This window comes from Euphorbia lathyris, chromosome 4, assembly GCF_963576675.1.
Source record: "Euphorbia lathyris chromosome 4, ddEupLath1.1, whole genome shotgun sequence".
In the NCBI taxonomy this organism is placed as follows: Eukaryota; Viridiplantae; Streptophyta; class Magnoliopsida; order Malpighiales; family Euphorbiaceae; genus Euphorbia; species Euphorbia lathyris.
In genome coordinates, this window is record NC_088913.1 from 55,116,088 (window position 1) to 55,128,861 (window position 12,774).

The 12,774-nt window shown below is 32.7% G+C and overlaps 1 protein-coding gene across 1 annotated transcript; it reads left to right on the forward strand.

Annotated features, from left to right (window-relative positions):
• Positions 1-4,296: 4,296 nt before the first annotated feature.
• LOC136226066 (uncharacterized) lies at positions 4,297-6,996 on the forward strand. Its single transcript, XM_066014358.1, has 2 exons — positions 4,297-4,637; positions 6,390-6,996. The coding sequence occupies exons 1-2, from the start codon at positions 4,335-4,337 to the stop codon at positions 6,864-6,866; spliced, it is 780 nt and encodes a 259-aa protein (XP_065870430.1). The 5' UTR covers positions 4,297-4,334; the 3' UTR covers positions 6,867-6,996.
• Positions 6,997-12,774: the final 5,778 nt, after the last annotated feature.

Below are 12,774 nucleotides of genomic sequence, written 5' to 3' on the forward strand. Positions count from 1 at the left end.
GAGCTATTGGGACATTTTGAAAATTCAGGAACCAATCAAATTTTTTGGACAAATTGAGGTAAATGATGTATTAAACCTTTATCTTATCATATGTGAAAATTTAATCAATAAATGAGTTTTTCATTATTATTATTAGGGTTAATTACAAATAACTACCATGTGGTTTGGTCGATTTGCGATGTGGTACCTGTGGTATTTTTTTTTGCAAACAGGTCCTCGTGGTTGACACCGTTACACAAATAAAGAAGACGACATAAATTCTATTAAATTGCTGATGTGCCATAGGGGTATTTTAGGAAATTAGAATTTTTAATTTTTTTTAATTTTTTCTTTCTCTCGCTCACTCCTTCTATCTTCTCCATTGATATCTTCTTTTCCTTTCTTTCTTCTTCTTCTTCTTTCTTTTCTTTTCTTCTTCTTTCTTTTCTTCTTCTCCTTTCTTCTTCTTCTTCCTCCTCTCTTCTTTTTCTTATCCTCTCTATTTTTTTTTTAATTTCTGGTAAATTCCAGAATTCTGGAATTTCCAGAAAAAAAGAAGAAGATGGGGAAGAAAAGAAGAAATGAAGAAGAAGAAGAGAAAGGAAGAAGAAGAAATGGGGAAGAAAAAGAAATGGGGAAGAAGAAGAAAAAGAAAAAGAAATGGGGAAGAAGAAGAAGAACAAAAGAAATGGGGAAGAAGAGAAGAAAGGGTAAATTACATACGTGGTATACAACCTTTACCTCAAATCACACTTTGGTGTACAACCAAAATTTTATCACACTAAACCGTACGAGCTTCAGGTGGCCTTCCACTAAAGTGTACAGCCGGTTTTTACGACCGGTCAACGCTGGTCAACTATGCCACGTCAGCATTTTTAATTGTAGAATTAAAAAAATGAAACACACCCTTTATGAAATGACTAAAATATCTCCATCTTCTTCCTTCAACCCCTCTCTCCCATTTATCTCTCTTCTCTCTTCAACCTCTCTCTCCCATTTATCTCTCTAAACCTTCTCAAACTTCTGTTATATTTGGAAAAAAAAAAGTTTTTAGCATATTGTTCCATAATGCATAATATATAATCGAAATTGCCAAATTAAAACAACTCAAAGGACCACAATGAATTTATTTAGAAATAATAAAAGACGTATCCAAAGGATCAGGAATTTTCACATGCACCTTAATGAGCACGTGAATTTGCTCATTCACCGTTAGATCTAGACTTATTAAATCTAAACCTCAGGATGCTTTGAATCTCCGCCTTAGGATTCTAATAAGCCTAGATCTAACGGTGAATGAGCAAATTCTACATGCTCATTAACGGTGAATGAGCAAAACTGTCCAAAGGACAGCCACCCTATCATCTTCATGAATCTTCTCATCTCCTTCCAAAGAAAGCAAGACATCCACAAAATCAGAGTTATGAACCATCTCCTTAGGCTTTTGGTAAAAAACTATCCATAAAAAAAACACATCCATGGTAGAAAATCAGACCAATTAAAAGCACCAAGCAGCTCAAACCCCTCATTAACAAGTTCCTTCAACTCCTCAGCTCAAAAAACGAAAAATCAAAAACCTGATACAATATGCTTTTTGCCTTAATAGTTTGACAGAAAGCAAACACACCGTCATTCCCTTTTCTTCAGTCTCGCCCCCAAATCGGAGAGGATTAAATTGCGATACTTCTGAAGGAAACGATAAGTCACCGGCCTGCTAGAATCGATGTCGATCCCGCCGTCTTCATCTTCCTAATTCACATACACGAATGCAACGGCAACGCCAAACAATTATATTTCCCGACGCCCTTCCATCTCCAGCAACCGCTCCAGCCCCAATTTCATCATTCACATCAATTATTTCAGAGAGATCTCAAACAATTACTCTGGAAGCACTTGAAGGCGTAAAAGCAGCCCTAGTTAGCAGTGAGATTCACGAGCATAAACCAGAAACAAAAACAAAAAAGAAAGGTGTTCCTCGAAAAGCCGCATGCCAGGTTTGGGAGGATCCAACACTTTCAGAATGGTCGGGAAAACGACTATAGGCTATTTTGTGGTGATCTTGGAAATGAAGTGAATGATGAATTACGAGGGTTATGACTGAGAAAGTGATAAGGACAAATAGGAGGAAAAAAGGGTTTAAGAGGTTTAGAAAGAGAGAGAGGTTGAAGAGATGAGAGAGAGAAATGGGAGAGAGGGGTTGAAGGAAGAAGATGAGGATATTTTAGTCATTTCATAAAGAGTGGGTTCCATTTTTTAATTCTACAATTAAAAATGCTGATGTGGCATAGTTGACCAGCGTTGACCGATCATAAAAACCGGTTGTACACTTTAGTGGGAGGTCATCCGAAGCTCGTACGGTTTAGTGTGACAAAATTTTGGTTGTACACCAAAATGTGATTTGGGGTAAAGGTTGTACACCACGTATGTAATTTACCCAGAGAAGAAAGGAAGAGAAGATGAAGGAAGAAGAAGAAAAGAAAAGAAAACAGAGAAAGAAAATCGGAGGAGGAAGAAAAAGAGAGGAGGAGAGAGAGAAAAAAGTCAACAAAAAAAGTCAAAAAAAGCCAACAAAATTTGTTTCCGAAAATACCTCTGTGATTTAACAGTCAAACTGCCGTTTCCTTGATTTTGCTAACGGTGTCAACCATAATGATCTGTTTGTAAAAAAAATACCACAGATACCACATCGCAAATCGATCAAACCACAGGGTTGTTATTTGTAATTAACCCTTATTATTATTATTATTATTATTATTATTATTATTATTATGTCAGCATTTTATCAAATTAAGTAATTTTACATGAATAGATGTTATCAGGTCGGGTTAAAAACAAAGTAAATATAGAATACACAAATATATGTACTGTTTTGATCTACCAAGCGTCACATTTTCCAAAGTTGATTTTTGGAAAATATTTAAGTTGGGTTGGTTTACTATTTTAAAAATTGCTTACTATCTTTTTTTATTGTTTGAAATAACTTTGTCTAATAAGGTGAAGAAATGTTCATAAAAAAAAAAAAAGTGAAAAAATGTATATTTAGTTTTGGCATAATACATCACCACTTTCATAAACTTGTCCAAACTAATAAATTGGTTCCTTAAACTTTACAAATATCTCACTGACTCTTTAAACTTGCTTATTTCGTATCACCAGCTCCCTAAACTTGTCCATAAAAATACATTAGTTTTGTGAACTTTGCAAGTGTCTCACCAACTCTCCAAACTTACTTATTCTATAACAACTAAATACAAAAACCATAATACTAACTCTCGATTCTCATCCATTCAATCTCTCAAACATGCAACGCTAACTCTTATAATAGGTTGAAAGGTAGGAGAAGCGAAAAAATTACCGCTCGGATAGATGAAGACGTATTTTTAGAATTTAGGTTTAATAAGTTTTTGTATTTAGTTGTTATAGAATATGCAAGTTTAGAGAGTTGGTGAGACACTTGCAAAATTCATGGATCTAATCTAGTTTTATGGACAAGTTTAGGGAGCTGGTGATACGAAATAAACAAGTTTAGAAAACTGGTGAGACACTTACAAAATTCAGAAAGTAATCTACTATTTTGGACAAGTTCAGAGAGCTAGTAATGTATTAAGCTTTTTAGTTTTCACATTTTATAAAAGATTAATTACAAATAACTACATTGTGGTTTGGCCGATTTGCGATGTGGTATCTGTAGTATTTTTTTTTTTTGCAAACACAACCCTATGGTTACAAAATTTTACATGTTTTTTTACTTTGCCAAATTTGGCCGATAACGACTTCGAAATGAAAATTTTCAAGAATTAAACTTGTTTGGTATCATATTTACTATGGAACCGTATTCTTAATTTTTCAAAATCATCATTTTTGGAGTTTTCTCTCTCTAAACATTATCTTTCTCTCTCATAAAAAACACCACCTAAATGACCTTAAACCTAAAAAGTTGAAGAATTAAAGTTGCTTAAAATATCATTTAGCTCTTGAAATTTTTTATTTCGAAGTCGTTATCGGCCAAATTTGGCAAAGTAAAAAAAACATGTAAAATTTTGCAACCATAGAGTTGTGTTTGCAAAAAAAATACCATAAGTACCACATCGTAAATCAGCCAAACCATATGATAATTAGTTGTAATTTACCTTTTTATAAAACATCCATTTGAAAAGTCACGGTACTTAATGTGTAAATAAGGAAAAGGTCAAGCCTCCGAAATGCTCTTTAAGTGTGAATGTATTTAATGTTATTTAAAGCTTTTTTGGCTTGATATTGGGTTCTGCAACGCGTATTGACTACAAAAACGATATCCATTATAAATATGCAGTTTCGACCCAAAGAGAGTGTGAGAGGCGCCATACCCAGCAGAGATGAAGTATTTTTATGAATGTGATTTTAATTTAGTTATTTCAGAAATATGTCTGATGAGTTCGGTTTCGTTAATGATTTTGGGATTTGCAGAGGTTAAAGGAAAACATTTATTAAAGTATTCTAAATTTTGGAAAGGAAACACGAAACAGATGAAGCTTTCAAGTAGAAACGGTATGCTTTTAGCTTATACGCCTGCTTTTCTAGCTGGTTTTGCTTCTTTCTTCCTCTTCTTCGATGAAGGTGTTAGATTTTTCTTACTCAGATCTGCTCTTACCATTCATTTCTTCAAAAGAATATTTGAGGTACTCTTTCTCTCTCTCTTATAGAATCTTCAATTGATTGATTCTTTCTGGGCGTAACAAGAGTGAGTTTTTGATAGATCTGTTGGTGCTACATCTGATTGGGTATAATTTCATTAGTATCTTCTAAACTTAAAACAACCATCAAATAATTTGAACAAATACAAGAATCTGATTAAGACTTTAATTGATGAATTTTTTTTTTTTTTGGTTATAACACTATTAGTTGGCGATTCATATAGCATATAGCCATATGAAGTGGTGTTTCAATCATGAGTGTTTGATCCGTTAAAATCTTCTGAAGATTAAAATAATTAAGTGAGACTTGAATTTAGTAAATCTTAGATCTAACGTTGTTTGGGAGTTTGGAGGTTAATGTAGGTGAGAGTTAAATGAGGTAATGGAAAGGGAAGGGAAGTGATGGAATGGAATGGAAAGTTAAAAGTTAACCTTGTTTGGGAGTTTATAGGATGTAAATGAGGTTAAATGTTTAACCTTGTTTGGGAGTTTAAATATGGAGGGGAAGGAATGTTAAATTTACACTGCAGAGACTAGAAATTTTAAAAAAGTTTACGTTACTCCCATTAACCTCCAATTTGGAGGTTAGAGTTTGGAGGTTAGAGGAAGTAAAGATTTAACCTCATTAACCTCCATTTACTCTAAAAAAATAACTCCCAAACAAGGTTAACTTAATACTTAACCTTCCATTACTCCCATTTACTCCCATTAACCTCCTCCCAAACAAAGGCTTAGTCGTTGACCGACTCCAACTCGTCTCTCATGGGTTGAGATTGGACATGTATATTTAACAATTGGATCGGTCTGATTCAGATTTGTTCTAGCTCGTACATAAAGTGACGGGTTTTGGATTTGTTTCAAAAGTCTGAACCCAGTCCACTCCAGCACAAACCACTTAAAGCATCTCGAACTGAGTGAGTTTAATATATACATAGTTTTTTTTTTTTAAATAATATGATAGGTTTAATTAATTGGTGGATCTTTTGTGATTGAGTGATTATAGAGTTTAACAATTGGAGTTAGATAATTTAATAAATTGAAGTTTAATAAATGGATAACTGGTTGTGAATATAGAGATACTCTTATATTATACATATCTTTCTTACCTTTATTTTATTTTTATTAAATTATTGCCACGTATACGTGTCACATGTTGAAAATTGACATGCAAAAAAATTTAACAAATCAGATAACTTTTCATCCAAAATTGGTCAAATGACAATTTTGGATATGACGTAGACCAAATAAGATGTTAATTCTTTACTTTTTTTTATTTGTTACATTTTATTTTTAGTATTTATAGTTTAGTTTTAATTTTAATTAATTCTTTTAATATAATATATATTAGTTGGACGAGTTGAGTTGAGTTGGATTTGGGAATCAAATTTCTTATCTTAGCCAACTCGGACGAGCCTGATGCAAATATAATGCAAGCGGGATTGGGTTTGGACAATGAAATTCACAATAAAACCCGATTAGGTCCTACATCTTAACAAAAATATGTAAAATGAATTTAATAATTAGCTATTGAATTTTTCCTATTAATTGCAAAATATTTTAGTACAAAAATATATATTTTACTAAAAGATTATGAATAATTTTTTTTTTTCAAACAAAAGGTATATATAATTAATGATAAGTTGATTGTTGTGAATAGATTGTTTGGTATGACTAAGAATAAAATTAAGTTAAAAGATGGAAATTCCAATTCCAATATATGATTTTGTTAATTTTCAGGTGGTGTTTGTTCATAAATATAGTGGTGGAATGGATGTTGATAGTGCCGTAACAATTGGTTTGTGTTATTTGATTGCTACTGGGACCATGATCTACTCTCAACACCTTACCCAAGTTGAAGGATATGGTCAACCACATATTGATTTGAGTTATCTCGGAACAGTGCTATTCCTAATAGGAATTAGTGGTAACTTATATCATCATTTCCTCCTTTCCAAGTTGAGAAGCAAGGAAGATAAACAATACAAGGTTCCGAAAGGAGGTCTATTCGAGTTAATTATATGTCCTCATTATATGTTTGAGATAATAGAATTCTGGGGGGTGGCTTTCATATCTCAAACATTATATTCAATTGCGTTTCCGGTTGGATCGACTCTGTATTTGATCGGAAGGAGTTATGCTACTAGGAGATGGTACCTTTCCAAGTTCGAAGATTTTCCTCCCAATCTCAAAGCCATTATTCCTTTTGTTTTCTAAAACACGGTTTAAATCAGAACTTGTTTGATTTTGCAGTTAGTTATTTGCTATTAAATTAGCTGATTACATAGTAGTGTTTGATAAATTATAACTAAATATATATTTGGTTTAACTGTTGTTGTTCGTTGTTTACTATTTGTTATTTATTGTTTATTGTTTGCGGTTCTTGATAGATAGTTGATTGATTTTTCTGCTAAAACTAAATACTTCTAGTTTTTATCAAACATTTTTTTTTATCTCATATTTGGAATTAAAAAAAAAAAGTAAAAAACAGCTTTGAAAAAATAAGGAAACTGTGTTTGAAGTGTGACAAAATATGACAAAAAAAATACAAAGGAACGAACAAAAACATGTAAGTGAATAAATCAAATTCTGGAAAATCTAGAAACTCACTCAAAATTAACCTTTTTGGAATATAGGATCAAAGCCATCTTAAATATTTTTGGGACCTATGCTAAATGAAAAAATTGAGTCTTAGTAAAAAAAATTAATAATTTATAACAATAATGTTTCTACAAAATGAAATACTAAAATACTTTAACTTAATATTCGACATAATAAATATAATAAAAAATATTTAATTAAATATTACTATACAATAATAATAAAAAATTAGACTTTTTAGAACTCTTAAACCGTTAAAATAAATTAGCATTCAATTAATTTTTTTTTATATAATAAATAATAAAAATAATTTAATTAAATATTATATAATAATAAAAAATCAACCCGTTAAATTTGGGTTATGGGAGGCAAGTTGTTTGTAGTCCCCTGTAACCATGGTGAGGATCCATTTCTTTTGGACTATAGGGATCCTGAACTGAAGTTTTGGGATCTAATTTAAGTTAAAGAGGATACATTAAAAAAAAAAAAAAAATTAAATAAGGATTTCTATTGAATTAAATAAAATAGAATAGTAGTGTTGATATTACATGAAATGAATATATTGTATCCATATTACTAAAGTTTAAAGTTGCAAAATTGAACTTTCTTTTTTTATACACATTTTAACAAATTTTCAGACAAAAAAGTTAGCGTACTATGATGTGATAATCACGTGGAAAACATTTATTTTTACGCATTATATGATAGCAGAAGGCAATTGGTGGTGGGAAAAATTTGAACACCTCCTCCCAATGGAAGTATGTTTACAAATAGCTGCTACAAGAATTGATATTACAGGTGAACAGAAGGACGAGGTGATATGGACAAACACACCGGATGGGAACTTCTCAACTAAAACAACCTATGAGATCATTGCAAATGAAGATTGGTGCGATGGCAAATGGGAATGGAGTATGATATGGAAGATCGCGGTACCTCGTAGAATCCAATGTTTTCTTTGGTTGTTGGTCCAGGAACGGTTGCTTACCCAAGTTGAACGAAGGAGACGCCATCTCAGCCCCCACGCTATGTGTAACCACTGTAACATGGAAGAAGAAACGATGATCCATCTGTTTCGTGACTGTCAAGCTTCAAGTCCAATATGGCAAGCACTTGGGACGCCCCAAACAATCCCCAGTTTCGGTGACTTAGATTGGAATGGCTGGTTAAACCTCAATTTAAGGAATACAAATCCTTCCCTAGAAAATTCAAGTTGGAATAGAATCTTTGCAATCTGCCTCTGGAGCATGTGGAAATGGAGGAACAACTCTATATTCGAGACAGATACAAGAACGATACAAGGTAAAATAAATTTCCTTAAAAACTATGTAGTGAATTGCGTGGAAGCAGGGGAAGAGCATGACCATAGGCCTAAACAAGCGCCTCAGGAAACATGGATCTGGACTAAGCCAAATAATCGCTGGTATAAGCTCAATACGGATGGATCTTGCAATACAATTTCAAATACCATCACAGCAGGGGGCTTGCTAAGAGACGCCAATGGGAAATGGATATTTGGATTCAAACATAATATCGGCATAGGGGACAGCTTTGTTGCAGAGCTCTGGGAAATCTACACAGGTTTGAAATTAGCTTTGGAAAAACAACTTGATTTCATATCAGTAGAATCGGATTGTAAGGAAGTCATCCAACTTCTTAATGGTCGATTCCAAGAACACCCACGCCACCCGCAAAGGGCCCTCATTCAGGGGATACTCTCCCTTACAAGCACTGGGACAATATCCTTTTCTCATATTTATAGAGAAGCCAACAAGTGTGCGGATTGGTTGGCTAAATCAGCTTTGAACGCGGCTAGAGGGGTGAATATAGTCACCGAAATTCCCTTTGAGTTGGGACAATTAATTCAAGATGATTAGAGGGGAATAGGGGAGAGGAGGTTAATACCTGGTAACCTAGATTAGCGCTTTTCTGTTTTTTTTTCTCTGGTTTTTTTGCTGTTGTAGCTTCATTTGTACCAAAAAAAAAAATGACAGCCACGTGACAACCACTTATACACATTGGCGAAGCCAAAATTTAGAATTAATAAAGAGGGCAAAATACACACGGTATGAAATTGACACGCGATTATAGTGTTTGATTTTAGCTTAGTTGATGATAATGAGTCATTTTTTTATTGATACGAAACTAACACGTAAATTTTTGTGCTGGATAAGAGTTGACCTGCTAACTCAAAACATTTACGAATATTTAAAATAATTATTATATTCTCTCATGTTTTACATGTCACTTTAATTAATGAACGTCACTTTAACTAATGAACGTAATACAATAGATTATTACTTACAAATACGACTAGAATTTTTAATATTTTTACATACCATCTTTAATAGATGTAGTTACACTTGACTTCTAAACAAATTACACGATGCAATATAATATTAGTAGACTTTAAATGGTAAGAGTTAATCCGCTAATTAATAAAAAATAAAAAATATTTAAAAATATTACTGTATCCTTTTATATTTTGAAATGTCACAATTAACACATATAAACAGTAAATTTACATATGTCCGGAAGCACACTAGGAAATCGACATTAAACTAATTAGGTTGATACGATAATGACAAAAAAGATTTTTTTTTGGGTTAAAATTGACTCATTTTTCTAAAATGATAATTGTCACCTCTAGGCAAAATGTAAGCACTTATACATAAAATAAAATTGTCTAGTAATAATTTTCATACAAAAAAAAAATGTCTAGTAATAAAGGGTAAAAACCAAAAAGTAATGTGGGCAATCGTTTTGATCACATGGATCTTAATGACCATGCAATATTGGGTCATTCACCGTTAGATCTAGGCTTATTAGAATTCTAAGGTGGAGATTCGAAGCATCCAGCGGTTTAGATTTAATAAGCCCACATCTAACTGTGAATGACTAAATTCACTTGGTCATTAAAATCCATTTGAATATTCCTGGCAATCGGTTTCTGTGTGGGCAATATTGAGTAATTGAATTTGATGCTAGATTTTATATAATAATAATTTGTTTTATTTCAAAAAAATTAAGGCATAATACCCATTAGGATCCTCATTAAGGCTTTAAAATTAATTAGGATCATAAACTATCAAAATCATTAATCGGCTCTCTGAACTAAACAAAAATCATCAATTGAATCCTCATTCTGAACAACAATCATCAATGCCTCATCCTCATTCTGAACAACAATCATCAATGCCTCATCGAAAATCATTTGGTTGAACAGTTTCAGACCTTTTTCCCCAAACTTATTTTGAACTAACACAGAGATTATTATAGTTTATATCAAATAGTCAAGTTTTTTTTTATTTTAGGATAAGATGAGACTCAATTGATAATTTTTGTTTAGTTTAAAGACTTGATTGATGATTTGATAGTTTATGGTCCTAATTGACTTTGAAACTTTAATTTGGAGATCCAAATGGATGTAATGCCAAAAATTAAGGGTGCAATTGTCCCCTTCACCACAACCTGGCTTCCACACTATGTATATGCCACATGACAACATAAAAAATATTTTTTAAATTGTCACGTAAATGTTTCAAACAATTGAATTAAGTAATACTATATGTGTGTGTCTCGTGTAATTCTGATATAAAACATAAGAGTCCATCATTTCCAATGTGGTTGTTGCATCATTATTCCAGTTATTTTTTCTAGCTGAAATGAACTAAATAATTTTATTGAAATAAGAAGAAAAGTTAAAATTGACTTTTATGAAACAAAATAAAATTGAGAAACTTCAATGACCGTCAATTATAAAATTTTATTCTTCCAAATTTCATGTCTCCTTCCATATTCCTTTTATAGAAAATAATTTCTATTTAATTAAAATAATATATTATGAGTCAGAAGGACCATAGTGTAGATACTGTAGGGGAGGTCCTGCGGAAAAAGAGCTCGACGCCAGGATGATAAAAAAGCTTAACACTCCTCATTCTTATTGCTTTTTCAATATGAAAAAAAATGAAAAAGTCGTCTTATTCAAAACCCTAATTATGAAATCCCCTTTCTCCCACTTCACACCTCGGAACGCACCGTTCTTATAGAGAGAGAGAAAGGTGTTTTCGCATCTTCTTAACCCGAAATGGTTGGGGAGAGGAAAGGTTTTTTTTTAGGGTACTCCCGGAAATAGATCTAGTAGAAAAAAAATAAGTCTTTTTGTGAGAAAAACGAAACACAACATGAAATTTGAAGGTAAATTACATACGTGGTATACAATCTTTACCTGTTATCACAATTTGGTGTACAACCTTTAATTTTGCACACTAAAGTGTACAAACTTCAAGTGACCTCCCACTAAAGTGTATAACCGGTTTTTATGACCGGTCAACGCTGACACATCAGCAATTTGACTATTTAAAAAGTCAAAAATGGATCCTTTATTATAAAATTACTAAAATATCCATATCCCTTTTCCCTTTCCTTTCTCTTCTCTCTCACTCTTTTCCTTTCTCTCTCTAAATTCTCTCTCCCTCTAACTTATCTCTCTAAAATATCATTAACCTTTCATCATGGAGATTCAAAGGTCAGCTTTTGGAACTTCCAAAACTCTTCTTAATCCATTAATTAGTAGCTAATCCGTTAAATTGTTTTTTTCCTATTGCAGGTGATTATTTACGCACTAACCCATGGGGAAAAATCATGATTTCAATCCCTTATTATTCCATTCATGCTTCCCCTTAGAATCAACACTGGAATCGCCATTATCGTCGTCGTCTTATTCCTCTCGATCTCGCAGTCTTCTTCCATTCAACCACCGCCTGCTACTGCTGATTTTGGTTGCAAAAATATCATCCCTCCATAGGTACAGGTATGCATAAAACTTGACAATAAGACCCCAAAAACAATTATGAGGAAAAAAGGAAATCAGGGATGCCAAAATACACGAGTTTGCAACTCTTCAGACTTCACTAAAAGCCTTTACCATCACATGTCTCACTCACGATTTAATTGATTGCAGTAGATCAAAACTGAGATAATGGGTTAGTTTTGATTATCTTATTTATCAGGAAGCTACTTTTCCCTCTAACTGTGAAGACTTTGCAGACTCAAACTACTTTTCCCTCTAACTGTGAAGACTTTGCAGACTCAAGCTTTGGCAGCAATTCACAAACCACATTTTCTATGGCAATAGGCTTTAGATGATGATTGTCGCTTCCATTTATAGCCGCTTTTGAAAGAAACGCAATTTCTTGTGCATCTGAACTATTTACAAGTAGATTATTTGTATATTCTTTAATTGAAAGCTTTTAGAGAGAGAACAGTTAGAGAGCGAAAGGGAAAAATAGAAAGATTGAAAGCTTTTAGAGGGAGAAGAATTAGAGAGGGAGTGGGTTATACTTTTTTTTCAATTTGAAAGGGATGAGGGTATTTTAGTAATTCCATATTAAAGATATGAATTTTTGACTTTAAAGTGGTCAAAATGCTGACGTGGCAACGTTGACTTGCGTTGACCGGTCACAAATACCGGCTGTACACTTTAGTGGGAGGTTACCAGAAAGTTGTACACCACATATGTAAA

Coding starts and splice junctions, on each gene's coding strand:
- LOC136226066 (XM_066014358.1), top strand. CDS start 4,335: ATGAAGTATTTTTATGAATGTGATTTTAATTTAGTTATTTCAGAAATA. Junction 4,638..6,389: donor TCTTCAAAAGAATATTTGAG/GTACTCTTTCTC, acceptor GTTAATTTTCAG/GTGGTGTTTGTTCATAAATA.